The 25,841-nt window shown below is 40.2% G+C and overlaps 2 protein-coding genes across 5 annotated transcripts in view; both read left to right on the top strand.

Annotated features, from left to right (window-relative positions):
• Positions 1-7,464, top strand: part of cry5 (cryptochrome circadian regulator 5) — a 15,067-nt gene extending 7,603 nt beyond the window's left edge. For both annotated transcript variants that reach the window (XM_088992865.1, XM_088992866.1), the window contains exons 9-11: positions 87-238; positions 521-741; positions 2,940-7,464. In XM_088992865.1, the coding sequence (XP_088848991.1) occupies positions 87-238; positions 521-741; positions 2,940-2,998 (432 nt within the window). In that variant the 3' untranslated portion in view covers positions 2,999-7,464. The remainder of the gene's footprint in view (positions 1-86; positions 239-520; positions 742-2,939) is intronic.
• Positions 7,465-7,604: 140 nt separating this feature from the next.
• On the top strand, positions 7,605-24,350 carry alpk3b (alpha kinase 3b). Of its 3 annotated transcripts, XM_088992860.1 has the most exons (16): positions 7,605-7,793; positions 7,865-7,980; positions 9,134-9,257; positions 9,349-9,555; positions 13,703-13,824; positions 15,234-15,351; positions 15,459-16,308; positions 19,087-21,232; positions 21,596-21,743; positions 21,826-21,953; positions 22,042-22,077; positions 22,154-22,428; positions 22,502-22,590; positions 22,953-23,170; positions 23,510-23,558; positions 23,663-24,350. In XM_088992860.1, exons 4-16 carry the CDS (start codon positions 9,434-9,436, stop codon positions 23,958-23,960), a joined length of 4,599 nt encoding a protein of 1,532 aa, XP_088848986.1. In that variant the 5' UTR covers positions 7,605-7,793; positions 7,865-7,980; positions 9,134-9,257; positions 9,349-9,433; the 3' UTR covers positions 23,961-24,350. The 3 variants fall into 3 exon arrangements, with proteins under 3 accessions (XP_088848986.1, XP_088848985.1, XP_088848987.1); XM_088992859.1 differs by having other exon boundaries at positions 7,605-7,980; XM_088992861.1 differs by lacking the exons at positions 7,605-7,793; positions 7,865-7,980 and having other exon boundaries at positions 9,124-9,257.
• The last annotated feature ends 1,491 nt before the right edge of the window (positions 24,351-25,841 follow it).

Here is a 25,841-nt window from a genome sequence, read left to right as displayed (position 1 = left end):
CGCAGCGAAAGATTACGTTCAAGCCTTGGCAGAGGTCAGCAGCACTAATTGCTGCCGTTTTTGTTTATTTCTGTTCATCCTTGAAGGTTTTCGAGACGCTGCTGTTAGATGGCGACTGGGCTCTCAATGCGGGAAACTGGCAGTGGCTCTCTGCGAGCGCATTCTTCCACCAATACTTTAGGGTCTATTCTCCCGTGGCTTTTGGCAAGAAGACCGACAAAAATGGCGACTATATCAAGTATAATTGTCCATCTCTTCTCTGTAGCTTGTGGCATAAGAGGCGGGGTGACCCCTGGACTGGTCAGCTGTTCAAACTTCACAGTTAGGGGCAATTGAAAATCTTGGAATGCATTATTTTTGGAATGCGGGAGGAAGTCAAAGTATCCCGAAGAAAACCCACGCAAGCTCCACAGTGTAGATTAAAACATTAAAAACTGCACGGCAGACACACTACCACGGGCTCGCCGTGATGCTTGAAGTACAAATTTCACCAGTGTTGACATTTTTGTGCTCCTTTCAGGAAGTATCTTCCCATCCTGAAGAAGTTCCCTGCTGAATACATCTTTGAACCTTGGAAAGCACCAGGCAGCGTACAGAAAGCAGCAGGGTGCATCGTGGGTAAAGACTATCCGCGTCCCATTGTGGTACACGAAATCATCAGCAAGAAGAACATGAAGAGGATGAAAAGGGCGTACGACAAGAGGTCCGCCAACGCCGACGAATCGACCAGCAAGAAGCAAGGTGCTCAGACACATTTGAAAACACGCTAACAGGACATAACATTAGGCACAGCTACCATTAGTTATTCAAATCTTGCGAGTGAAACTCAATCGTGGTTAACTTAAAGGACAACCGACGTCTCCGGACAAGTTGTGTCCATAATTTGTAAAATGGCTTCAAATGACGTCTACTGGGCGTATTTTAATACGATTCCACCGCATATAGCTATATTTTACGTTTTAAGACTCACGCTGAACATTCAGGAAGCCTTGTTTTTGAGTTGGTGACGAGTCCTCACGTGACGTCAGAAAAGGACCGCCTCCTGACGCATTGTAGCGTCTTTCCATCACGTCAATGTATTTTGCTGTACTGTTTTTTTTTTTTTTTGGAAAACCGTGTGTTACATCCAAAAGCCGCCAACAGAGGGAGTCCAAGCTCCATGGAACGAATTTATCAGCCTGTGGAAACGGGCTGATTCATTCCTCAGCTCGGTGGCCATTTTGTTGCCTCTTTTTGTGTGAGACATCCCCCCCCCCCCCCCCGCACATTTGCCTCAAAATGACACGGAATTAATTCTTTAATCGATTGCAAACATGTATGCTTTCCTCTTCAGAACTATTTGAATCATATTCATAACTGGATGTGTAACAAGAAAGCATATTCTCGGAATCTGAAGCCATTCTTTTGATTCTCCAGCAATGCAAAATGTCTTGGCGTGATGTCACAAACTGGGGGCGGGACTTTCTGAAAATGCCCAATTCGCAGCTCAATTTTTTGGCAGATTTTGGACATTTTAAGTCATTTTTATTGGTGTTTTGCATTTGAATAAAAATATACTGTGTGTTTTGGATATTTTAGATGCTATAAAACGTTTTTCTGATGTCAGTTAAAAAAAAAAGTGACGTCGGTTGCCCTTTAAAGGACAACGACACCTTTTTTTTTGTTTCCTAACAGATATTTTTATCGTTTTAACGTTTTATAGCATCTAAAATACCCAAAACATGCAGGGTGATATTTTTAGTCAAATGAAAAACACCAATAAAAATGACTTATAGTGTCCCAAAATTGCCACAAAATCAGAATCATCTTTATTGCCAAGTATGTAGAACACACAAGGAATTTGTTTTCGGTCGAACACGCTGCACTAGTATCATCAGCAAAAAAATTGCAAAGAGGCACTATACAAAATGAGCTCAGAAATGGCGAGATTCAGAAAGTCCCGCCCCCTTGTTCGTGATGTCACGCCAGGATACACAGTCACAAACTGCCCTGCTCGAGAATCAAAACAATGGCTTCAGAGAGTTCAGATTTGGAGAAGATGCTTTCTTGTTACTCATCTGGTTATGAATATGATTCAAATAGTTCTGAAGAGGGAAGCATAAATGTTTGCAATCGATTAAAGAAGTCCTTCCGGATCATTTTGAGGCGTCTGGACTATAAGGTAGCGTTCTAGAAAATGCACAAAATGGCGCCCGAGATGAGAATATGCAGCACTTCTACGCTCAGTAGAAGTCATTTGAAGTGATTTTACAAATTATGGACGCAACTTGTCCGGAGGTGTCGGTTGTCCATTAACTCATTCCCTGCCATTTCGGAATGTATTCAAGAATTGAAAAGCATGACGTGGAGCGCCTTTCCCGAATTGGTTCGGGTTTTGTTTTTTCTTGCGGGATGGGAGGGGGCTGATAAACCGCTGGTCAGACCTCTGGCAATGTTTTTCCTTCCCACGAGGGGGCAGCGTTTGCCTTTTGTACATCCGCCCCCATTTCAAACTCAAATAACTCCAGACCCATATAAGTTAGGAATTCACTTTTTTTTCTGATGAAAGAAGAGATTCTAAGGTTTCTTACCCTTCATTGAATGTTTATGTAGTCCTAAAACTTGTGAGTGAAAATGACAAAAACCCTGGCACTGGAGTGGACACATTTTTTGCACATCGTCTGACAGTGAATGAGCTAAATAAGAAAATTCAAAATTTGACCATCTAAACATTTTTCTAAAGAGTTGCTCATTTTAGACACGATGCATGAATGAAGATTTCGCAAAGAAATATGTCAATACATTTTTAAAATGTTTATGTGTATTTATATTTCACTTGTTTTGAACGGGGTGAGAATCCGGATGATGCCGGATTGTGCCCAATCAAGTGGCCATTTTGACCATTTTTGCTCACAGACCAAAAATTGGATTTTATTTCCTTCTGGTGTCATATCTTGCAGGTGTGAAGCGAAAGGCGCCATCCGCTGTTGACAAGTTGACGAAGAAAGCAAAGAAATGAGTCCAGCAAATATATTTCAAAAGGTTCTTTGGTTTTTTTTCTACTATTTAGATTATTTGCACCGGTTTGTGTGGGTTGTATTATTAAGAGTTTGTTGTTGCCGGTTTGTTTCGAAAAATCTTGGAGCTTGGAGCGGGAAATTGATGGATACGGTTTAGTGAAATGTCAGGTTTATTCTTTCCTCATTGTGACGTTTATGTCCACATGAGTATTTCAGAGTACAGTGATGCCTTTGCTTACGAACTTATTAATTGGTTCCCAGACAGAGTGTGTAAGGCAAAAAGTGTGTATCCCACAAATTAATTTCCCATCGGAAACCATTAAAATGAGAATAATCCATTCCCAGGTCCCCATAAAACACAGAAGTCAAAGTCAAGGCCCGGGGGCCAAATCCGGCCCGCCACATCATTTTTTTCGGCCCGCGAAAGCAAATCAAACTTGTGAAATTCCATGATGCTTGCTAAAATCCTCACAAAAAAAATCTTATTTTTGGATGTAAACCACAATAACAGTCATTATTCTTGACTTCTGATTTGAAAACTAGTTATTCATTAATTGGTTGTGTGCTCTATATGTAATATGTGGAGGGGCTTAAACATTCTAATGGCCTCCCCAAATTCATAACGGCCCTCAAGAAGAAACCTTAACTATAATGTGGCCCGCGGCAAAAAATGACTTTGACACCCCTGCCATAAAACATAATTTTCTACTTTCTAATTTTCTAAGCCTAAACCTTAAACCCTCTGTCTGTTGTCTGCCTGTCTCTTTGTTCAAACCACCTCCCCTCACTGCTGCGTTCTTGACCAATCATGTGGCTTTAACTGAAGACTGGGGCTGGGCAATAGAGGACAAAAAAAATCTCGGCAGCCATTTTCTTTTTTGGAGAATGGCTTCACTCTCTCTCTCTCTCTCTCTCTCTCTCTCTCTCTCTCTCTCTCTCTCTCTCTCTCTCTCTCTCTCTCTCTCTCTCTCTCTCTCTCTCTCGCTCTGTCTGTCTGTAAACTCCCCCCCCCACTACTGCATTCTTGACCAATCACGTGGCTTTAACAGAGGACTGGGGGCGGGGAATAGAGGACCAAAACAAGCCAGCTGCCATTTTCTTGTCAGGAGAACGGGCTCGATCGCGAATGACACATCACTCATTGTGGCAGCTCCGTGTGTATCCCGAAAAATAGTTTGTATGCCAAGGTAAAATTTTCATACATTTAACGTTCGTAAACTGAAAAGTTCGTTAGCCAAGGGGTTCGTAAACCAAGGTATCACTGTATTTTCTGATGGTCGTGTTAGTCACCTTTAAACGTTAACTCATTAACTGCCATTAACGAATTTATTGAGGAATTGAAAATATGACGTAGAGCGCCATTCCCGAATTTGTTCGGGTTTTGTTTTTTTCATGCTTGGGTGTCGATAAAGCGCTGGCCGTGGCCTCTGGCAATGCTTTTTTCTTTTCCACAAGGGGGCAACATTTCCCTTTTTTCCACGTTAGCGCTTTGTTCCAGCTTCAGCTGTTGTCAAAGCACTACATAAACCAATATGTATGTATTGCATTGTGTTTTGGACAGCTGCCCTCATTTCAAGCTCATACAACTCCAGACCCATATAATTTAGGAATCAACTATTTTCTGATGAAAGAAGAAGGTCTCAGGTTTCTAATGCTGTATTAAATGTTTATGTAGTCCTAAAATTCAATATCCTATGGGTCCTGGAATTCAAGTGACAATGACAAAAACCCTGGCACTGGAGTGGACACATTTTTTGCACACATCTGGCAGTGAATGAGTTAAAAGCTTCTCAAAATTACGCCTACCACAAATCTACCATGCTAACGAAAATCTGACTGGCTTGGAAATTGGGTATGAGTTTATCACAATTGGAATGGATTGGATGTACCTTAATTCGTCTCACATTTCACAGCAGCAATGTTATGAAAGCGAGAGGAAAGGAAAGAAAGAAGTAGAAAAACAAAATACAGGGGCTGCTGGAAAGGCAGCCACTCTCGAGCCCATGGTAATCGTGTGGTGTCGAACCATCGTGCTTTATTTAACAACAATGATGCAATCGTTAGGAACGTGTCGGCATTCCATGTATGCTTGTGTCAGCTGTCCCGACAAGTCAAGTATTCTCCCGTTGCCACTTCCTTTGGACATGACACTAGTGTGAATATTCAGAAGTTGATGTCACTGCCTTGACCGATACATAAAACGGAGTTTGGTTTCCAGAGAGACCCCATCAAACAAACAAACAACGTGCAAGTACGCAAGTGGATCCCTTTTCCTTTTCCCCTTTCCACCCTGCCTGTTTATCTACGTCGACACGTCACAATTGCAAATATTTTGTCGGAGCGGTGCTCGAACAAGCCGTTTGGATCGGCAGATAGTAAAGATTAGTCAACCCCCCCCACAGCCTCGCTTAGGGGAAAGGTGCATGGGAGACACCCACTTTATTAAAGCTGATTGAATTTGCTTGGATGTAAATTAATTTTGCAGACACGATAATCCTGTCACGATTTGCAAAGCGGTAGTAGTGCTGGACCCGAAAAAAAGCCGGCAGGATGGAGAAGCAAGGTTTATTTGACCAATTGTATTAAATAGAGTTAGCAGGAACAAAATCTCCAACAACAAAGTCATGAGAACGAAATGGACCAAAGTAGTAAACAAAACCATGAGTATAACACACAGGTGTCAAAGTCAAGGCCCGCGGGCCAAATCCGGCCCTCCACATCATTTTTTTCGGCCCGCGAAAGCAAATCAAACTTGTTAAATTCCATGATGATTGCTAAAATCTGAGCCAAAATGTCATATTTTTGGATGTCAACCACAATAAAAGTCATTATTCTTGACTCCAGATTTGAAAACGAGTTATTCATTAATTTGCTGTGTGCTCTATATGTAATATTTGTAGGGATTTAAACATTCTAATGGGTTCCCCAAATTCATAACGGCCCTCGAGAGAAAACCATAACGACAATGTGGCCCGCGGCAAAAAATGACTTTGACACCCCTGGTATAACATGACAAGATGAAACAAACCTGACAGGGTGAAACAAACAATGACCAGACACTGAACGGTTGTATTGATTAAAATCACCAACACCTGTTCAGGTGCAGGTGGGGCACGACAGTGCCACCCGTTGGTCGCAAAACGAAACGTGACAAATCTATCATCTCAGTTTTGATGATCATTATCCATGGTTATTTATTCATTTATCCAACACAGAAATAATTTTGGTCGCTTAATTGTACAGCAAAATGATACAAAAGGGTTGTTTGCTCAAGGCTGTCATTTAATAACCCAACATCCCACTCTGTTAGTGTTCAGGTGTTGTTGGCATATCTTATCATAACATACAGATTCAAATATTGGCCCACCCTTTATGTGGGTCAATATTAATGTGCAAAAAAAAAAATGTGTCCACTCCAGTCTCAGGATTTTTGTCTTTTTTACTCAAATTGCAGGACCCACAGAATATTGAGTTTTAGGACTACATAAACACTCAATACAGCATTAAAAACCTTAGACTCTCTTCTTTTATCAGAAAGAAAACAGTTAATTCCTAAATCGTATGAGTCCGGAGATACTTGAGCTTGAAATGGGGTCGGCTGTACAAAATACAATGCAATACATACATATTGGTTTATGTAGCGTTTTAACAACAGCTGAAGCTGTAACATTGTCAAAAGGCAAATGCTGCCCCCTCGTGGAAGGGAAAATGCTTGCCTGAGGTTTGACCAGCGCTTTTTCGGCACCCCCCCCCCCCCCACAAGAAAAACTAAAACCCGAACAAATTCAGAAATGGCGCTCCACATCATGCTTCCTGAATAAATTTGGGAATGGCAGTGAATGAGTTAATCTTAAATCCATATCCTTTTAGGCCTTTTAATATGAAATAGGACCTTATGTTGTTTGCTGGAAGCTATGCAACTACAAAAAAAAATAGACCTTGATATATTTCGGGTGCCGTTACACTGCACAGGTAGTTCTGCTTCTTGAAGCAGCTGGCGAATAGTAAAAAATTGAAGTGGTGTTGTGACCTTTTCACAAATCCCAAACAACAGCCCCTGTAACACCAGCCGGAATCCCATAGATCTGCCCTGCTAAACCACGTTGGGATTGAGAGTGCGGGCTATACATAGTTCATCATGAGGCAATGATCATGTGATTGAGGTAATGGCGACGTCATACGACTCGTGTTTGGACAGTTTGCTCCGAGGACTGTTGAAGATGTACTTTTTTTTTACAGTCGAAATCAACTGTATTATCTCTGGAGGTGCTATTAATGATGATAATGTTATTATTTCACATTTGAGTTCGTGGAATGTGTGTGTGTGTGAGTGTGTTACTTCCGGTTTGGGTGAACGCTGGCGCGTCTGGCTTCCGCTGTTCACCCACATAAAAACATATCCTGTGACAATAATGTGTCCTTGAGAGTTTTGAAAGGCGTTTAATAAATGAAATATATTCTATAATGTATTATTATTATGATTGCTGGGATGTTAAACCATTTTTGTAACATTTAATTCATTTTTTTACATTTAACATTCAAGATGATGTCATCACAACGTTTGCGAAGCATCCAGTGAAATCGCTCCATGTCATTCCAATGTCGATCATAGCCACCAGGGGGCGTATTTGCATCAAATTTCGGAACCTAACACGTCACACGTTAAAATGGTGCCATCCTTTATTGAGCCAATGCAAACAAACGTCGCCAGAAGTAAAAATACTGAAATGATATCCAAATTCACTCGCAAGTTGATTTACTCGATGTGAAATCGAGTCCTGATTATAAATGAACGTAAGTCACAATTACAATTACAAAAAAGACAGCGCTCTGTGTCTGGTGAGATAATTTGTGTTCTTCTTTAGTTGTTTAGAAAGGAAGGAGGAAGGGTGGTCACATTACATTGGTAATGTTTCCACACTCGAGGGGGACTTTCATCCATCAGTACACACCCTGTCCTAAATATCCAGACAACGATGAGGTAACTGTGCTCACAAAATAAAGTGGCAGCTGTTTACCGCAGTGCATATCACTCACAGTCATTATAATGTCATTTTTTTGTTTTGATAATTGTGGCTTTTCGGTCCAGAAATAAATTACAATATTTTTGTGATAGGTGAAGTTTGATGAACATAGCAATACACACATACACACAAACGTGTGTACGGGAGACATTTTAATCGTTCATTTTGTCGATGCAAGTCTAAAGCGTGCGTGCGTCAAGATGAGAAGCATGCAGTCATTAGAGAGCTGTACCCTTGTAGGGCTCTTCTATTTCAATCGCTTCTCCTTGGGGATACAAAATGATTGTCAGTAGACAATGAAATATTTTCGTTTTATCTATTTATGTATGTAAGAAAAGTTAGAGCAATATGAGAACCATGTTACTCCCAATTATTGTCTTTTTAATGAAAACAAACCACTTTTTTTCCTAAACGATGCTGATAATTATATTGATTTATATTATAATTATTTTTAGTAGTAGTAGTAGTAGTTTGCAATGTTTGGTGAAATACCTTGATTAAATGACAGTGTGTACACTCCCAACCTGTGTTTATTGCAATGTGCCATAAATCATTCAAAAGTAAATATAAACACAATCTGAATGTGGCTAAAAATCCACTTTAATATTCTTTATTATTCTGCAAAACATAATAACAATACAAACAAATTAAGTTTAATAATATTTGCATGTCAAAAAAACCATATTCAATGTGTTTCTTGAAATCAAAACTAACCCTCAAATCCAAATTTAAATAAAATCCACTACCATTAGATTAATATCAATGATGCATCTCTTTCTAAGTGGCCTGTAGAGATCTACTGGCTCATAGTTTGTATGTAGCATCCACTTTGAGGTACCAAACCATGATTTCTTAGGTCCTAAAGCGATATAAGAAAAAATAAGCTATGCTCACCAATACCTATTGTTCTATTTTGGAAGCTACCAAATATGCAATGTCCTTGACTTGACCTCCACCCTGAAATCATTGCCTAGTGTATCTTTCTTAAGCCTTGACGTGCTGTTTGACTGCCTGTTGCATCCTATTATATACAAGGTACAGGCAGGTTGGGTGGGTGGGGATGGGTGAGGGGGTAAAAAAGGGGTTAAGGCATTCGTGTGTCTATTTCAGAGCCCACTAAAAATAGTACAGAAGGAGCAGGATACGTGTACACAGGCTTGTGTCTGATTGGAAAACGGAGCCTCAATTCAGAGCTGTGGGGCATCTGTCAAAGAGGGACGTGACCTCTTCCTTGGTGAGTCCATTGCAATAAGGATACAGTACAGAGCAGTGATTTTTATGTTAAATACCGGCCTCAGTTAGCATGTGTGTTATTCTTTTTGCAGCTGCCTTCTGCAGTGGCTTAAAGGAATTAAAAAGAAGAAAACAAGAAAACATTTCGGGGGGACTAGAACTTCAACGCACATTGAAATGGGTTCACGGCGGACACGCTCCCATTCCGCCAATGGAAGATCCGGCCACGGGAATGGCTTCACTGGAAATAGTCGGCCTGGAGGCTGCAGCTACCTCTCCCACGTCAGGCCGGAGAACAGGTACAGTGGGATGCTGACATGTTGCACTTCAGTAACTGAGAAATTTTGAATATTAGACCCACACTCGGGTTAGCACCTCAGAAAATTCTCAGATGATTTATATATTTTTTATTCTATAAAAGATTTTTAAAAAACCTATTTGGTGAAAAATATTAGTATATTATCTTAAAAATACACACAAGTGACAAAATTAAAAAGAAAAAAATGATTGTTTTTTAATACAGTAAAGTCTCGTTATATCGATATTCAAGGGAGTCCGAAAAAATATCGATATAACCGGGACTATCGATATATCCGACCCTGTTTGCATGTAATTTTCTCCGTGCGTGCATAGAAATAGTATCGATATAACCGGAACTATCGATATATCCGATATCGATATAACGAGACTTTACTGTAAAATGTTTAATTAAAAGGGGGAAAATAAAATTTGTAAATACATGTTTTTCATTGGACTGCTGCTTTTGACTAAAAATATAAACCAGAGAGGTATGTTTTGATTTTGAATTTGTCCTTTAAAAAGTAGCCAAATAAAGTTTGTAGGTCAACATGGGAGACACTTTTTTAATTTGGATATCGAAAAGAAAAAAAACATGTTTGGTAAAATCTCCCATGGAAAACTTCTGATTGTTACTAATGTGATATCATTGCCTTATTATTATTATTATTATTATTATTATTATTATTATTATTATTATTATTATTATTATTATTATTATTATTATTGGATTAGCTTTTATTGGTTTTGCAGTGGAGAAATTTACATTTCACAGCAGCAAAATAAGAGGAAAGGAAAGGAAGAAGTACAAACACAGAATACAGGACCTGCTGTAAAAGCAGCCACTCTCGCAGCACCATCTTGCCACATATTGTCTTTCATGGACCTCATGCTTGACTCTCAATACTGGTTGCTCTGTGTGTCTAATTTCAGAGAATTTGCATTCGTTCCCCCCACAAAAAAACCCAAATGATGGTAACTATGCTGCCCTAAGATAAAAAAAATATAAAATAAAAGTATTAATACTATTATAGAAGTTGATGGAAAACACAGCACTGAGACACTGTAGTTTTTGCAAAGCATAATACGATGAACAGACCAGATATTTTCTTGTTCAAGTCGTTAATTAAAGCCAATGAGCTGGAGGATTTCATGTGTAATCGATTAGGATTTAATCAAACAGCAACATGAAGTGGTGCCTACAAGCCAAAGGCTACCTACATCGAGATTCTTGAAACGCACTTGTGTCATGTTTGGTTTTCTCACTCATGAGTAGCGTGCCAATGTGTCCTCTGACCTCAGTAAAAAGGAGAGCGACACCAGACATGGCTCAGTGGCATCATATGTTTTGTATACACATTTGTGTGTGTTTGCGCGTGTGTGTTTGTGTGTTTGTATGACTAGTCTTGTGAGGACCACTAACATTTTATACCATACATAGTGAGGACATTTTTGACAAGTGAGGAACGTTTGGCCTGTCCTCACAAATTTTTCATTCTACGGGCTTCTAGAAGGTCTATATATGCATCTGTTAAAGTTTCAGAGAGGTCCTCACAAACTCATCCAAAATGATTTTTTGGTGTGTATTTTCATTTTACTTGGATATACATTTTTTACTTGTGTGTTTATCTGTTTGTGCGTGTTTAATGAGAGGGAAAAGTTCATACCACAAAAAGTAAAACGATATTTTAACTTAATTCACTACAGGGGTGAGGACTTTGAATGTAGCCATTCAGAAACCTCACTCCTGCTGTTATTTCAGTTTCAAGTCCACTTTTTATTGATTTGTTTTTAAAGAAGTTGAAGTGGGAAATGGGGTGACATTTACTGTTCAAATGGAACACTAGTTCTCTAAACTTATCAGCAATGGTAGTCCTCACTCCTTATCTGGAGTTATCCGGACCTCACTAAACCATTAAAACAGGAATATGTGTGCGTGTGTACACGTGTCATTTGCATTGGATTTTGTGGCACTTTATGTTTTTATGATTAGTTATTCAGCAAGCTCAGTCCCCCCCAGCCCCCCAAAAAAACAACAACAACAACAAAAGCAAAAGCAAAGTACGGGGTTTTCCGGTGTATAAGGTGCACTAAAAATCTTTGATTTTCTTCAAAAGATGCGCCTCATACGCAGGTGCGCCTCATATGTGAAGTAATATTGAGCCACAACAGGTCTCGCAACGAATGTCAGCAGCCACAGACTCCATTTCCCCCTGTAGAAGAAGTAGTATGTAAGCCCAGCCTCTACTGTAAGGCCTTATAATGTGGTGTGCCTTATATTTGGAAACATTTTCGATATTTATGTACCGTATTATATAAGGATTTTTTTTTTCATTCTTTGAAGGTGCGCCTTATAGTCCTATGCGCCAAATACACGGAAAAAGTTTGAAATTACACCATTCATTGGGGGTGCGGCTTGTACACCAGAAAATATGGTACTGATTATATTATATTAGGAAAACCTTGATATATTTATATTTGGAAAACTTTGTTCACTCATTGAATGTGCACTTTATAGTCCAGTGCACCTTATACAGTATATGGAAAAAGTTTGAAAATACAACATTCATTAGGGATTTGCCTTATACTCCAGTACGTCTTATACACCGGAAAATACGGTACCTCAATCTGAATAATATGACAGAGGAAAGATCCCCAATATAAACATGTTAAGGTAAAGAAAAAAAACACAATGCATATTTTGTATACAGTGATACCTCAGTTTACAAACCCCTTGGCTTACGAACCTTTCGGTTTACGAACGTTAAATTTATGAAAATTTTACCTTGGCATACGTACTATTTTTCAGGATACACACAGAGCTGCCACAATGAGTGATGTGTCTTTCGCGAACGAGCCCGTTCTTCTAATAGAAAATGGCTGCCGGCTTGTTTTGGTCCTCTATTCCCCGCCCCTAGTCGTCGGTTAAAGCCACGTGATTGGTCAAGAACACAGCAGTGGGGAGGGGGAGTTTACAAACAGGGAGAGAGTGAAGCCATTCTCCAAAAAAGAAAATGGCTGCCAACATTTTTTTTGTCCTCTATTCCCCGCCCCCAGTCTTCGGTTAAAGCCATGTGATTGGTCAAGAACGCAGCAGTGAGGAGAGGTGGTTTAAACATTAACGTGACAGGCAGACGACAGAGAGAGTGACAAAATGGATAGAAAACAGTGAAATTTGGACTCGTTTCAACTTTGATAGTTCAAAGGCAGAGTGTAGACTGCAATGTTAAAATTCCCATCAATCAGGCTCCACAAATAACCCGCACTAGCCATCAGTTCAATTTGAAATGAAAAGACAAGCAGGGGAACCAGCTATTAATGATGTTTCTAGTGTGTCCGCTTGCATCAGTTGCTGTTGCAATATCACAACTTCCAAGATATACAACCCAGAGCTTCTTGAGACACTTTATGCAAAAAGCTATCCATTCCATCAAGCCAACAACAATCACAAAGGTAAACAAAATGACTTTATTATACAGTGCAGTTTATTTCTTTAATTATAATACCATAGCACATTTATTATACATGAAATAAGGTATACATTGTGTAGTTTTAAGACTTAGAAAATTAGAAAGTAGAAAATTATGTTTTCTGGGGACCTGGAAAAGGATTATTCTCATTTTAATGGTTTCCTATGGGAAATGAATTTTTGGGATACACACTTTTCTCCTTACACACTCTATCTGGGAACCAATTAAGTTCGTAAGCCAAGGTATCACTGTATATGATGAAAAAAAGACAGTCTAAAAGAAACAGATAGTATTGTCACGATGAAGGCTTTACGCGATTTACCCTCATCGACAAAAATCGAATGAACGTGTATCCTATAAATAAAATCCTATTAGCAATCATAACCATATGGCTGAAGGAAGTGATTTTTCATCATTTCAAGGTGTTGGTCCACTTGCATTGGGGTCAAGCAGGAGCGTGACTCACTCGATCCCAAAAAATGTGATGCTGGGAAAAGAAGCCTGAGTGTAATTCACATAATATGTCATCTACCAAGACTGCAGTGGAGGAGCAGAGTACAAAAATGGCATATTGTCATGATCTAACCGAGAATGACAGGTTCTGGATTGTTCAGATTTGCTGCTGGTTTGATTTGATCTTGCGACAATGAATGCGTTGAACATCTTTCCTCTTGCACAGGAGCACGCTGTGCAGCATGATAGCTCAACTGACACAGGAAACACAGCCCGCCTTCGTGACCACTCTCAAATCCAAAGCTGTGTCAGAGAGCTCCAATGTCAAGTTCTTCTGTGTGGTGACGGGTGAGCATCGGCATTTGTTTGTCAAGTGTGACTTCCGAAGCTGAGTTGGGACAAAAATACGCATCCGTGGACAGCATTTTGAGTCAGGAAATAAGAACTACAACGGTTGGGTGAAAGGGAAAGTCAACCCAAAACTTTTCTTGACTACTTGTAATAAGTTCCGTACAGAAATGTCATTATCACTCAATTAATCATACTGTATTTATATAGCGCTTTAAATACATAAAAATGTAACTCAAAGTGCTGTCCGATGCTTTAAAGTTGAAACATTTTCAAAAAAAAACATTGTGTCAGGTAGTATTCGCTGGACACTGTGAACTAAGGCTCGAACACAGGAAGATTGTCTTTTACTGCCGACAGGGGACGTAGCCATTCATGACCGACGCCCAACTTATGCAGCCCCCTGCCTATTTAGAGCGTATGCAAATTTAAGTCATACATTAGTAAAACACAGTCTTCTTGATTTGAAAACCACAACCCTGGACGTCCCATGTACCAGCATTCATAAAACAACAGAACATAGACATATTAATAGGTTGTCCTTTCCTTGAACCGATAAATTTGTAACCTGGCTAATGAGCTCTTCCTGTGAAGGAGTTTATCAAGTCCCAAATTAGTCCAAGGCCAGATCTCCTACATCACAGGTGTCAAAATCAAGGCCCGCGGGCCAAATCCGGCCCGCCACATCATTTTTTTCGGCCCGCGAAAGCAAATCAAACTTGTTAAATTCCATGATGATTGCTAAAATCTGAGCCAAAATTTCATATTTTTGGATGTCAACCACAATAAAAGTCATTATTCTTGACTTCAGATTTGAAAACGAGTTATTCATTAATTTGCTGTGTGCTCTATATGCAATATTTGAAGGGATTTAATCATTCTAATGGGTTCCCCAAATTCATAACGGCCCTCGAGAGGAAACCATAACTACAATGTGGCCCGCAGCAAAAAATGACTTTGACACCCCTGTCCTACATGAAGATGACAGTTTAACAGCCTGTGTCTTTTCACCTCAGATTGACCCCAGGTTTTCTGTGCTTCCATTGTGGACCTTGTGTTCCGCGGCAAACTAAGCATGGGACATTTAAATATATAACTTCTAGTCTGTCTATTCTCTATCACATTGTATTATATGTTTGGTATATGATATAAGAGCAAAATCCAACAGTTTTGGCCATTTTGATACATTTGGTCAACTGAAAATGACATCAGGAGTTCCTCAGGGCTAACAACCAATCATGGGTCGGCTTCAGTAAACAGGTGTAAAAAAAAGGTCTTTCCCCAAGATGGCTAAAAAGTATGTAGATTTTGGTGCTTAACTCATTTTTACTCACAATATTAATTTGAATTTGTCATTGTATTTATCAAACTTTTTAGGTTTTTGATCTTTTTTTTCTTGTCTCTTACAGGATATCCTATTCCTCAACTTACTTGGTATAAAGATGACAAACAGTTGGACAGATTCTGTGGACTTCCCAAATATGAAATATTTCGCAATGGGCAAACCCATTCTCTGCATATTTACAAGTATGTCGACTGTTAAAGTGTGAAATAGGATATGAATAGTGATTTTTAATGTATCTGAATGTCCCACTCATCATCTTGTCAAAATGTGAATGATCTTCTCCACACAGTTGTACTTTGGAGGACGCCGCCATCTATCAGGTATCGGCCACTAACAACAAAGGCATCGTGTCATGCTCAGGGGTTCTGGAAGTGGGTGCAATGAATGAGTTCAAGATCCACCAACGCTACTTTACCAAAATTAAGCAGAAAGCCGATAGCCGAGCCAAAGAAAGCGACGGCAAGGAGAACCAGAAACCAATTCGTACAACAATCAGCCCTGAACGCTCACATCGGAAGCGACGCTCCACCACGGAGGTCCGCCTGAGCGTGCCAAGCTCCACGGAGGACAAGGTCACAGAGGTGTTAATTGAGTCTGTCAGTGATGATTCAAAGGTGAGGTTGGAGGAACCAGCGGAGGAATCAGTGGGAGAGAAATCGGCACCCTTGACTAAGACTTGCGTGAAAACAAATAATGAGAATGGAATCATTGGTGGCATTGACAAGACTCCTTTTTTCCAGAAGATCAAAATTTTCCCCAGAAGTGAGAAGAGGCCTGAGGAACTCACAGAAGTGGAGAGTTGCAGAAATATTACAGAACGTCAAGACAGAGCGCTTTTTGGAAAGTTGTTAAGGAAAAAAAGTTCTGAGGCACTTAGAGTTCCGGAAGGTGCCAAGAAAGACAAGGAAAGTGTCTTTAAATGTGACGAGAAAGTGTCAGAGATGGGCCTTCATAGACCCTCCAGATTTGGAAATGCACCACAACCTCAACAGCCCGTGAACGTCAAGCAGCACGCAGCTGATCCTGGATCTGCGGATGTGATCCTTAAGAAAAAGACTGCCTCACCTGACCAGACGTCAGATCAACCGCCGCAAAAGGAAACAAAAGCGACACAAAGGAATCCGTCCACTCAAAATGAGGTAAGCTTTATTTTCCGTCTCCCATGAGCTCATGGGAGCATCATTCCAGTCAACACAGCCAACCTGCTGCTATTTATGGCAGCAATAGTATCAGAGCAGTCCAGGAGAAATCTGTGACGGACTCATGTTTACTAATGCAGAAGTCAGGCAATGAAGTAAAAACAAAATTATAATAATTTCCAGTTTGCTGCTTATCTTATTTCAGTATGTCAACGTTAGGTCAAACCACGAAACCCTAGAGCACAGACCTCCATGAAGACAAAAAGACAGCATTTGTATTTTTGAACTGGAAGACATTGATAGTCCTATAATGACTCAAATTGTAATGCCAATCAGTTCTGTATATCCACATCAAGCAGTAGGAAGTAAATCGATGGGACACGACTGTAATATTTAAAGTGGTGTGGCGAAATCCCAAAGTGACTAAAAATGGTGAAAGGTGAAAATAAGTTTCCAAAACGCTTCTTTAAAGGACAACCGACACCATTTTTTTGTTTCCTAACTGACATCAGAAAAACGTTTTATAACATCTAAAATACCCAAAACACGGAGGCTGATATTTTTAGTCAAATGAAAAACACCAATAAAAATGACTTAAAGTGTCCCAAAACTACTTCAAAATGACCAGAAAATTTCAGTTTCAGAAGTTCCTGCCACCTTGTTGGTGACGTCAGGCCAAGACGTCCTGCCTTGCTTGAGAATCAAAACAATGGCTTCAGATTCGGAAAAGATGCTTTGTTGTTACTCATCCAGTTATGAATATGATTCAAATAGTTCTGAAGAAGAAAGCATAAATGTTTGCAATCGATTAAAGAAGTCCTTCCGTGTCATTTTGAGGCGTCTGGACTATAAGGTAGCGTTCCAGAAAATGCACAAGATGGCGCCCAAGCATGGGCTAATTTGTCTGCTGGATTTTTGGGTCAGCTAGTATCAAATAGTAGTCTTGGTGCAACACACAACGATTCACCATCGCATTATTTATGTGTTTTCCTACCAATTTCGCTAACAACACGGATCAACACGAAGTTTTCAGACCGAACAAAGTACCCAAAATGCATTGTGTGTCGCTTTCTCGGTCAGTGACGATACATACCGTGACGTCACGGTAGGTATCGTCACCAACTCAAAAACAAGACTTCCTGAATATTCAGCGCGAGTCTTAAAATGTAAAGTATAGCTATATGCGGTGGAATCTTTGTGAAATACGCTCAGTAGAAGTCATTTGAAGTGATTTTACAAATTATGGACACAACTTATCCGGAGGCGTGGGTTGCCCTTTAAGTCTCATTCAGACCGAAATGTAATGGATTCTCTTGGTGTGTGCTTGCCATATCTGTAGAAAGCCGGTGTTAGTTTCTTGCAGCTTTCTGCTACCAAACCAACCAACTAAATGTGTACTTGGAGAAGGCCGAGTGCTAATGCAACAGTGAGCGCAATGACTGAGTTCAGTAAAACAAGACGCACATCAACTCAAGTGGCTCTCAAAATGATTGACATGCCATTGGAACCTCACGTCAACGCAAAATAGCCACATAGCTTGTGAATAGACCTGAACGTCTCTAGATTAGATAGCGGGCCAGAAGGTAAAACATGCTCATATTAATTATCATTTAAAATAAATGCTTGTTTTAGAATTCTCTTAAATTCTATAGGGGTAAATTTTTGACGCACAAAAATGAGTGAAGTGAACGTTATTAGCCTTGCTTGTCGCATCTACTTTGTATTATGGAATGTCTTGTGACTCAGGGAACCTCTTGCTAATAAAAGGCAGCACAGCTCATGTTCAGACGCGATGTGGATTTGACACTGTCTCGACCACAAATCAAAAAGATGTACTTACTTATCACCCTGTTGTAATTTAACAGGAACGGATTTCAAACGTTGCACAAAAATATGTTTTGTAATAATGTAGCCAAATACTGTTTTTCCTTGGTCAATGCTCTGCTATGAAATGTAATTGTTTGCTACTGATACCAGGACTGAACTAGTTGTTGGAAAAGTTACATTTGTAGATCATCCTCAGTGTCTCCTCTTACTTTGCCAGCAATAGAATCCAATTCCCGGGCCTATTCTAAATCGGACTATATTTCCATTTCAGTGCTTCTATAACTTGCTCCGATCACTGGGTCCCTTGTGGCCTCTAGTAACACAGTTGAGGTTCATGAGCAGCCTCCACTGGGTGAGAAGGTTTAAGTGTGTAATGGCAATCTCGATATAATGGTTAAAATCTGAGAACTGGCTTAAAAAAGATATTCTTCTTGAGTATACAGTATCAGGAATAAATCTGTAGTTGCCTCGGTGTACCCTTCCTACTAATCAAGGTCAGCCGAATAAAGCTCCAGCACAATCACAACCCTCGTGAGGAGAAGCGATAGTAAGCGGCGTGTGTCTAGAACCGGTGGCCAGCCAATCGCAAGGCACACATAAACGAATAATCATTTACACTCACATTCATACCCATGGACAATGGGTACATATAAAGGCCTCTTAAATCATGCTGTCGACTCCTTAAATCAATCAGTGAGCTGAGTTGACTAAACAAACATGAGAATTGTGTTGCAAAAGAAACACATAACAGAATAAACAGAACAACCAACAAACAAAATAAACACCTGCACGGTCCTATATTCTAACATTGTACCTTTGGTATTCATGCTTGTTGCTGGTTACACTGTTGCTATTGTTGGAATTAGACGTTTACCCATATCCTGTGCAGCCAGGGATAAAGTATCATTAGTATTTACAGCCTGGAAACATGTGCTTGTATTGTCTCTCAAGGTTACACAGGCCCCTACATGGGTGGGTGGGAATGATGCACCTGTCAACTCGGAGCCTCCACCTGATCGACGCTTGGCAGCAGCAGATGCACGACCGCATCGGAAAATCCCACCAAAAGAAGCCGCTAAAACAGAAGACACCGGGCTCCATGTTGTCGCACCTATTGTCAAATCACCGCAACACAGACGGCATCATTCCAAGGGATTAAGGGAAAGCCTTGCGGCTCCACAAAAATCACAACCTCTTTCAATTGCCGACAGACAAAGCCAACCTGATTTACTTGTAAAATGTGTTGAAGGGATCAGAGTACAGGGTTATAAAAAGGTAGATGAAAATAAGGTGAATATGTCAAAAGAAAAGACCGTGACTGAACCCACTATTAAACCAAAGAGTCAACAACTAGACCACACCAAAGATCCCAGAGTCCCTAATCCCGCGGTTGTGTCTAATAAGGATAAAAATGTATCCAGTTTAAAAATCCACTCGGATTCACAGTGCAATAAACAAACTAAAGTTCTAATCGCTGACCTATACAAAAACAGACTGAGTTCAAATGAGCAACAACCCACACACTTCCGAGAAATCTCCAAACCTTTGAGTGTTGCAGAACGTACAAGGGCCCAAATAAGGCCACGTGACACCACGCTTACAAGTGGTACCAAAGACATTGCTGCAGATTTAGTCGCACGTCCCAGTGCAGCGGCCAAACGTCAAAACCTTAGAAATGATGAAAGTAAAATTACAGCTCCAGAAAAAAAGTTAGTACCTGATATCATACCCAAGAATCATGTTGATAGAACTTCTCCAAAGGACCATTTTATACAGGAAGACCAGCTAGAAAAGAATAAGATTTCTCCAAAGCAACCTAGTCCTTGTCCTTCACCTGCCATTGATTCCCTCAGCCATGAATGCCGTCAAGATGTCATCACCTCGCCCAGTGCAGGTTCTTCAACAAACCATGGTTCTAACCATGTAAATCCCAAAGAGATTACAACTCAGGGGAGAAAACCTGTTGATCAAACATCTCCTAAACAAAGTCTTGTCAAACAAAATCATCTTGGAAAGACAAGGATTTACCTGGAGGAGCCTAGTGTTTGTCCTTCATCAGTCAGTGATCCCCTTAGCGTGGAAGGCAATCCAGATGAAGCAGAGGTTCCTGATGCAGGTTCTTTAAAGAACCTCTCTTCTTTTCCTCGTCATCCTCGAGCAGTAGAAGATGAACTAAGAAGACGAGTACCTGATAGCACATCTAAACATGTTGGTGATCAAAGCTCTTCCAATGACAATCTTGTAAAGCAACGTCATCTGAGGAAGCGTAGTACTTTTCTGGAAGATTCTCGTCCCTGTCCTTCATCTGTTACTGATCCCCTCTGTACAAAATGCAATCGAGATGTTGCGGCCGTTCCCCAAGCAGGTTCTTCAAAGACGTACCCCTCTGCTCCTATAAATCCTAAAGTGGAAGCAACTCAAAGACCCATATCAAGAACCAAACGTGATCCAATTCAAGGCAAAGAATTGGAATTTGTGGAAAAAATCATCCCAGATATTAAATTTGAAGAGATTACTGGAACCGCTTCCCAAACACTGATAATACCAGACAGTCCAACCTGTTGTTCACAGAGAGAGTTGAGAATTTCCAGTACAAATGTCCATGGTGGAGATACACAACAAGACAACCTTGGTATCCCTGGAGGGTCAATGGATGATGACATTAAAGCAATCAATTTCTTACCAAATTCAAATATCAAGGTCAGTCCATTATTGCAGAAGAGAGATTGTGATTCTTTTCTTACTCCTGCGACTCCACAAGAATTGGCCTCGCGGGCCCCTTGTAAGAACTTTTCTTCAAAGGACAAACTGGAGGCGACTAACTTAGCATCTGATCACCAACTTGAGAAGCAAGAGATTTCTCTCCCGAATGGCACAGTTTCCACCAGCCCTGTGGTGAATGTTTCATCTTCAGACAGCTCTCAACGGTCACCTCTACTTCTACCGCCCAAGGATGATGGACCCTGTCCAGTAGAAAAACGTTCACCCATGCTGGGAAGAAAGAATATGACCGTTGAGTCAAATGTTTCAAGCCAACCACCCAACGAATACATCCAAAGTGATAAAACTGAGAAGGACAGATGGGACCCATGTAAAGGTAAAACACCTTTTACATGAGTGTTAATGGTTGTTAGTCTATGTGTGTCCTATGATTGGGTGGCAATCAGTCCGGGGCACACCCCACTTAATGACAGCTGGGATGGGTACCAGCACTCCTGCGACTGTCTTGGTGATAGATTAGAAAACGGATGACTTGTTTGTTCCTTTGTGATTAGATTGCATTAGATTAGATTAGATTACATTAAATTATTTACATTACATTTTATTAATCTCACAGTGGAGAAATGTACAATTCACAACAGCAAAGTTGTGAAAGGAAAAAGAAGAAGTAGAAGAACAAAATTACAGATCATTACAGATACGAACACGATTTTCATGGTCACATCTTTTTTTTTTTTAGCTCCTCAGGTTATCCGTAAAATTCGTAGTGAAAGCTTTGCAGAGGCCGCAGGGCATCTTAAACTGTGGTGCCAGTTCTTCAACATTCTTACCGACTCGACTATCACTTGGTACAGAAATCAACTGGAGATTGCCCGGATTAAAAAAAGGTATGTTCTTAGATTTTCCTTTATGTATTTATTTTTTTATGAAATACTGATTGTCCGTATTTGTTCTACCTATTTGTCTTAGTGCGGCAGATGAAAGCCAGGTCAATCTGGCTGTTGTTCAAGCATCAAGCAAAGACTCTGGAGTTTACAAATGTACAATCACAAATGACTATGGAAGTGACTCAACGGATTTTCTGCTTGGTCCCGATAGTATGTAGTTACTTGGCACATCAATATATGATATAAAATTTATGACTTCAACAATACTAAGTGTGTTTTCTCTCCCAATTTGTTTTAGTCTTGGCAGGAATTTCCCTTCGCGAAGACTGCAGTGGTAAGATCTGATATTAACACCCTATCCCACTGAAAGATAAATGTGTCCAACTGCTGTATTTTGTCCTGTCATCAAGTTGGCGAAGAGATAGAAATGGCACCATTGGTGTTCAGCAAGGGTGTGGCCGACAGCGGCGTCTGGGGCAGCAAGTTGTTTGGTCGTGTGATGGTGAACAAATCCTGTATTGGCAAAGGCTGTGGTCGCAAGGTGTGGAGGGCTCAAGTCATCTATGGCCTTGACCCTGTGTTTGAATCCGGTCATACGTGTATCATCAAAGCTCAACGCCACATCGCTTATGACGGCAAGGAGGAGCATGGCCTCACAGACAGGAACCTGGACTTGGTCAAGCAAGTACGTTTCTCTCTTCCAAATGGAAACATTCATGTTATTCTTAACCTGTTATCTTCCATTGTTCTGCACACAGGACTGTAAAATCCAAAATCTGGCTCGTGAGTACTGCAAGATTTTCTCCGCGGAGGCAAGAGTGATTGAGAACTTTGGGCCTCCTCTCGAGTGAGTTTGACCACGGGCTCTTTTACTTGAAATGCTTACGGTTTGGTAGCTAGTGGTTACCATATCTGCCTCACAATCAAGAAGTCCTGGGTCACACGTTCCTGTGCAGTTTACATGTTCAAGGGAGGTGACTGTGCTAGTCATTAAACTACACGTCACATGGTTAGTTTTAGTCACACTTTCAGCAAGGAGAACCTTTGATCGACCTTGGCATGAACTTCTTGTCGTTGCACAATCAAAAAGTCTGTTTTCCATGAAATGACCTGGGCTTATCCAACCGAACTCAACCACACCGATCTGTGGAAATGCTCACGTCTTTGCTCATGTTCTCATTCGATTCACACTGATCCTCGAAAAAACAGGATCATCCCTGTCTACTTGATGTACCGACCAGCAAACACCATCCCCTATGCCACGGTGGAGTCTGACCTGGCTGGAGTCTATCAGAAATATCTGGTGATGGATCATACGGGGAGGATCGAGATGAGAACCACTTCTGAGGTTGAGCTCAAGTGTTGTGCTTTGCAGCACTGGATCTTTCAATGGACCAATGGAAATCTGATCATCACCCGACTCGAAGGTAAACTGGGATTCTTGAGGACCGTTACCCGAGTAGAGCTAAACTTCAAATGACATACAGCGCTTCATTCTTGGGTGTGATTTGGCTGATGCCCCACAGGAGACAACACGAAGCGAGAAATCCACTCAAAACATAAAACTGTTAGTGTTTCCAAGTTTGAATATCAAAACTATTGCAATAGCATCAAATCCAACTTTACAAGCACTTTTAGTCACTCTTTTTGATTTTGAAGGTTGTTTTGCACAATAAATTGCCCTGCTATGTGGTCTGCCGTAGAAAGCCTGACAAATATCAATGAATCTTCGAAAAATTACTAAACTAACCGTTGCTCCTTTTCAGGGGTTGATACAAGGATCACCAACATTGCAATTGCAGTTAAATATACAGGGTGAGTACATCATTTGGCTTTTATTTCAGTGAATGGTATGTGTTAACTTCATTTACAGATAATTTTTCTTTTCCACTCACAATCATATTTTCATGTTGCTGCAGACATCAAGGTCTCCAAATGGAAGGCAAGCCTCAAATGTTTGAGGGCTTCGTCTCGCACCACCAGTGTAACTACTTCTGTGGTCTGCTGAGCCTGAAGTCGCTCAAACTTTTGGACTCTCTCGTGGCACCAGCTAAGCCCAAAGCCTCCAGAAGCCCATTACTGCAGCGCAAGAGTCAGGCTTCTGGCTCCTGCGGCCCACAGACTGGCAGAAGAGCAACTGGCAGCCCTCGGGTGCTCAGAAAAGCTGAGCAGGATCCCGCAAAGACCCCGAAGGCTGCCGTTGAAGTTTCATTGTGAAGCATTACAGATCATCATTCAGACATACCAGACATCATTCCATGTCTTTATGAGGATTTAAGACTTTATTTTCTCAAGACTCACGTCCTTTACATTTAAGTATTGCACAGATTAAGTCAATTAATCAACTTGCTGGACTGTTTGACGATATGTCTATCTTTTTCTTACCAAGACATGATTGCATGCTTCCAACTTTATGCAAACAGTCTGAGGATCAGACCTTCAAGCCCACCCAACAATTTTGGGATGATCTCGAGCAGAGATTTTAATTTGTAGAAATAAAAGATTTTCCCAGATGATGTCCATAGTTTCTTTATTTTGACTTCTTCAAGCTTTCTCAATCCTTTTGCGTGGGTAATTTCTGCTAATCTTAACAGATATTTAATGTGTGAGACCCAACGTTAGGCAATAAATATGGCCATTTTGTACTTGTTTTATTGTCATCTTTTTATTAAAAGTCAACTATACAAAGGAGAAAACATATTTTATGGTTATAATTACTTTTTTTTTTTGGTAGTAGTAGGAAAATAGAAGTCCTATCGGTAATAGCAGCAGCTATGTTCGCTATCTGATAACTCCACCGCAGTGAAAATATCTTGCTAGCTCTTCTTGTCATTTCTACAAGAGTAGGACATATTATTAAAACACCCTTCTCTCTCTCTTTGAGCTAAGCACTGTTGATGGTTGCCGTGAATTGTTTTTGTACTTATACACGATTCTGTGTTCTCGAGTTAGCTTCTTTTCTGATTGAATTTCGCCACGTTTCACGTGACAACCACAGAATCATTGTCTTGAACGTCCTCTGTGGGTTAAAACGGGAATCATAAATATTGAACGTTTATCATTATTAACATAAAGTCAACTTTTTTACAGATAGAAGACAACAATGAGAATGTAAACATTGCGTTATCACATGACAGACACAGTGACACATACACTCATTACTGTAGAACCGCATCATGGTTACTGTAGCTGGTTGTAAAATAAAACAAACCTATGTATGAAGAGTGGTTTTGCGAGCGTGTGTCGTGGGTTTTATGTTTAAAAAAAAGCATATTTTGTATTCATTCATTATATTGAAAAAAAGTGATTTTTCCAGTTTTCTTATCACGTCTTCCTTGACTTTTTTTGGGTACATTTTACTTTCAGATAAGGTGACCGGGGTTGCGATAATTAATGTAAAAATATGTACAGTATGTTGCTGAAGCCTACCCCAGCTCTCGTTGGGTGAAAGGTGGGATACATACCAGTAACCAGTAAGTAAATGTGTACTTACAGTACTCACAGCAGTCTTTACATGATTAAAATATAGAATCAGAAACCCTATAGTGAATACTAGTAGTTGTTACTACTACTAGGTTTTGAAAATGGGGTGTTGAGTTCATTTAATTTTATTTTCTCAAATGATTGCACAAAATAAAACATCTGGATTTAGATATTTTTTAAGTACCCCATACATCTACCGATTGAAGTCGATTGAGGAAATCATTTAATCTTGTCCATGAGACGGATCGTTATCTTCACAAATAAATGTAATCCAAAGAAAAAGTGTCGTGTCACATCAAGTGGAAGAGCTGTGGCAAATACAAATCAGGACTGTTTGATAGTAATGAGTCGGAATAAGATAGTTTGCACATTGGGATCCAGATAATAAAACTGCAACAACTTGGCTAAATTTGGAGTGGCCAGTTGCATGTCTGTTTACTCTGAAAAAAAGGCTAACCTTGTCATGAGGGAGTCATCCTTTATGTAAGATTTCCAGTGTCACCACTGAATGTTATTTTGAACCCCCAAAAAAGTTCATTCGTTTGATATCCTACCGCATAAGTGTCTCACCATATCAGAATCAGAATCAGAATCATCTTTATTGCCAAGTATGTA

The sequence above is a fragment of the Hippocampus bargibanti genome, linkage group LG03, assembly GCF_051943395.1.
Source record: "Hippocampus bargibanti isolate YZ-2025 linkage group LG03, ASM5194339v1, whole genome shotgun sequence".
Classification (NCBI taxonomy): Eukaryota; Metazoa; Chordata; class Actinopteri; order Syngnathiformes; family Syngnathidae; genus Hippocampus; species Hippocampus bargibanti.
Note: the sequence above shows the minus strand (reverse complement) of the source record. Positions and strands in the feature narration are given on the sequence as shown.

Bases quoted from the DNA above. Each gene is read 5' to 3' on its own strand.
- alpk3b (XM_088992860.1), top strand. From the start codon at position 9,434: ATGGGTTCACGGCGGACACGCTCCCATTCCGCCAATGGAAGATCCGGC. The intron at 15,352-15,458 runs GTATGTCGACTG...TTCTCCACACAG, and splicing joins CATTCTCTGCATATTTACAA to TTGTACTTTGGAGGACGCCG. The intron at 16,309-19,086 runs GTAAGCTTTATT...TTGTCTCTCAAG, and splicing joins ATCCGTCCACTCAAAATGAG to GTTACACAGGCCCCTACATG.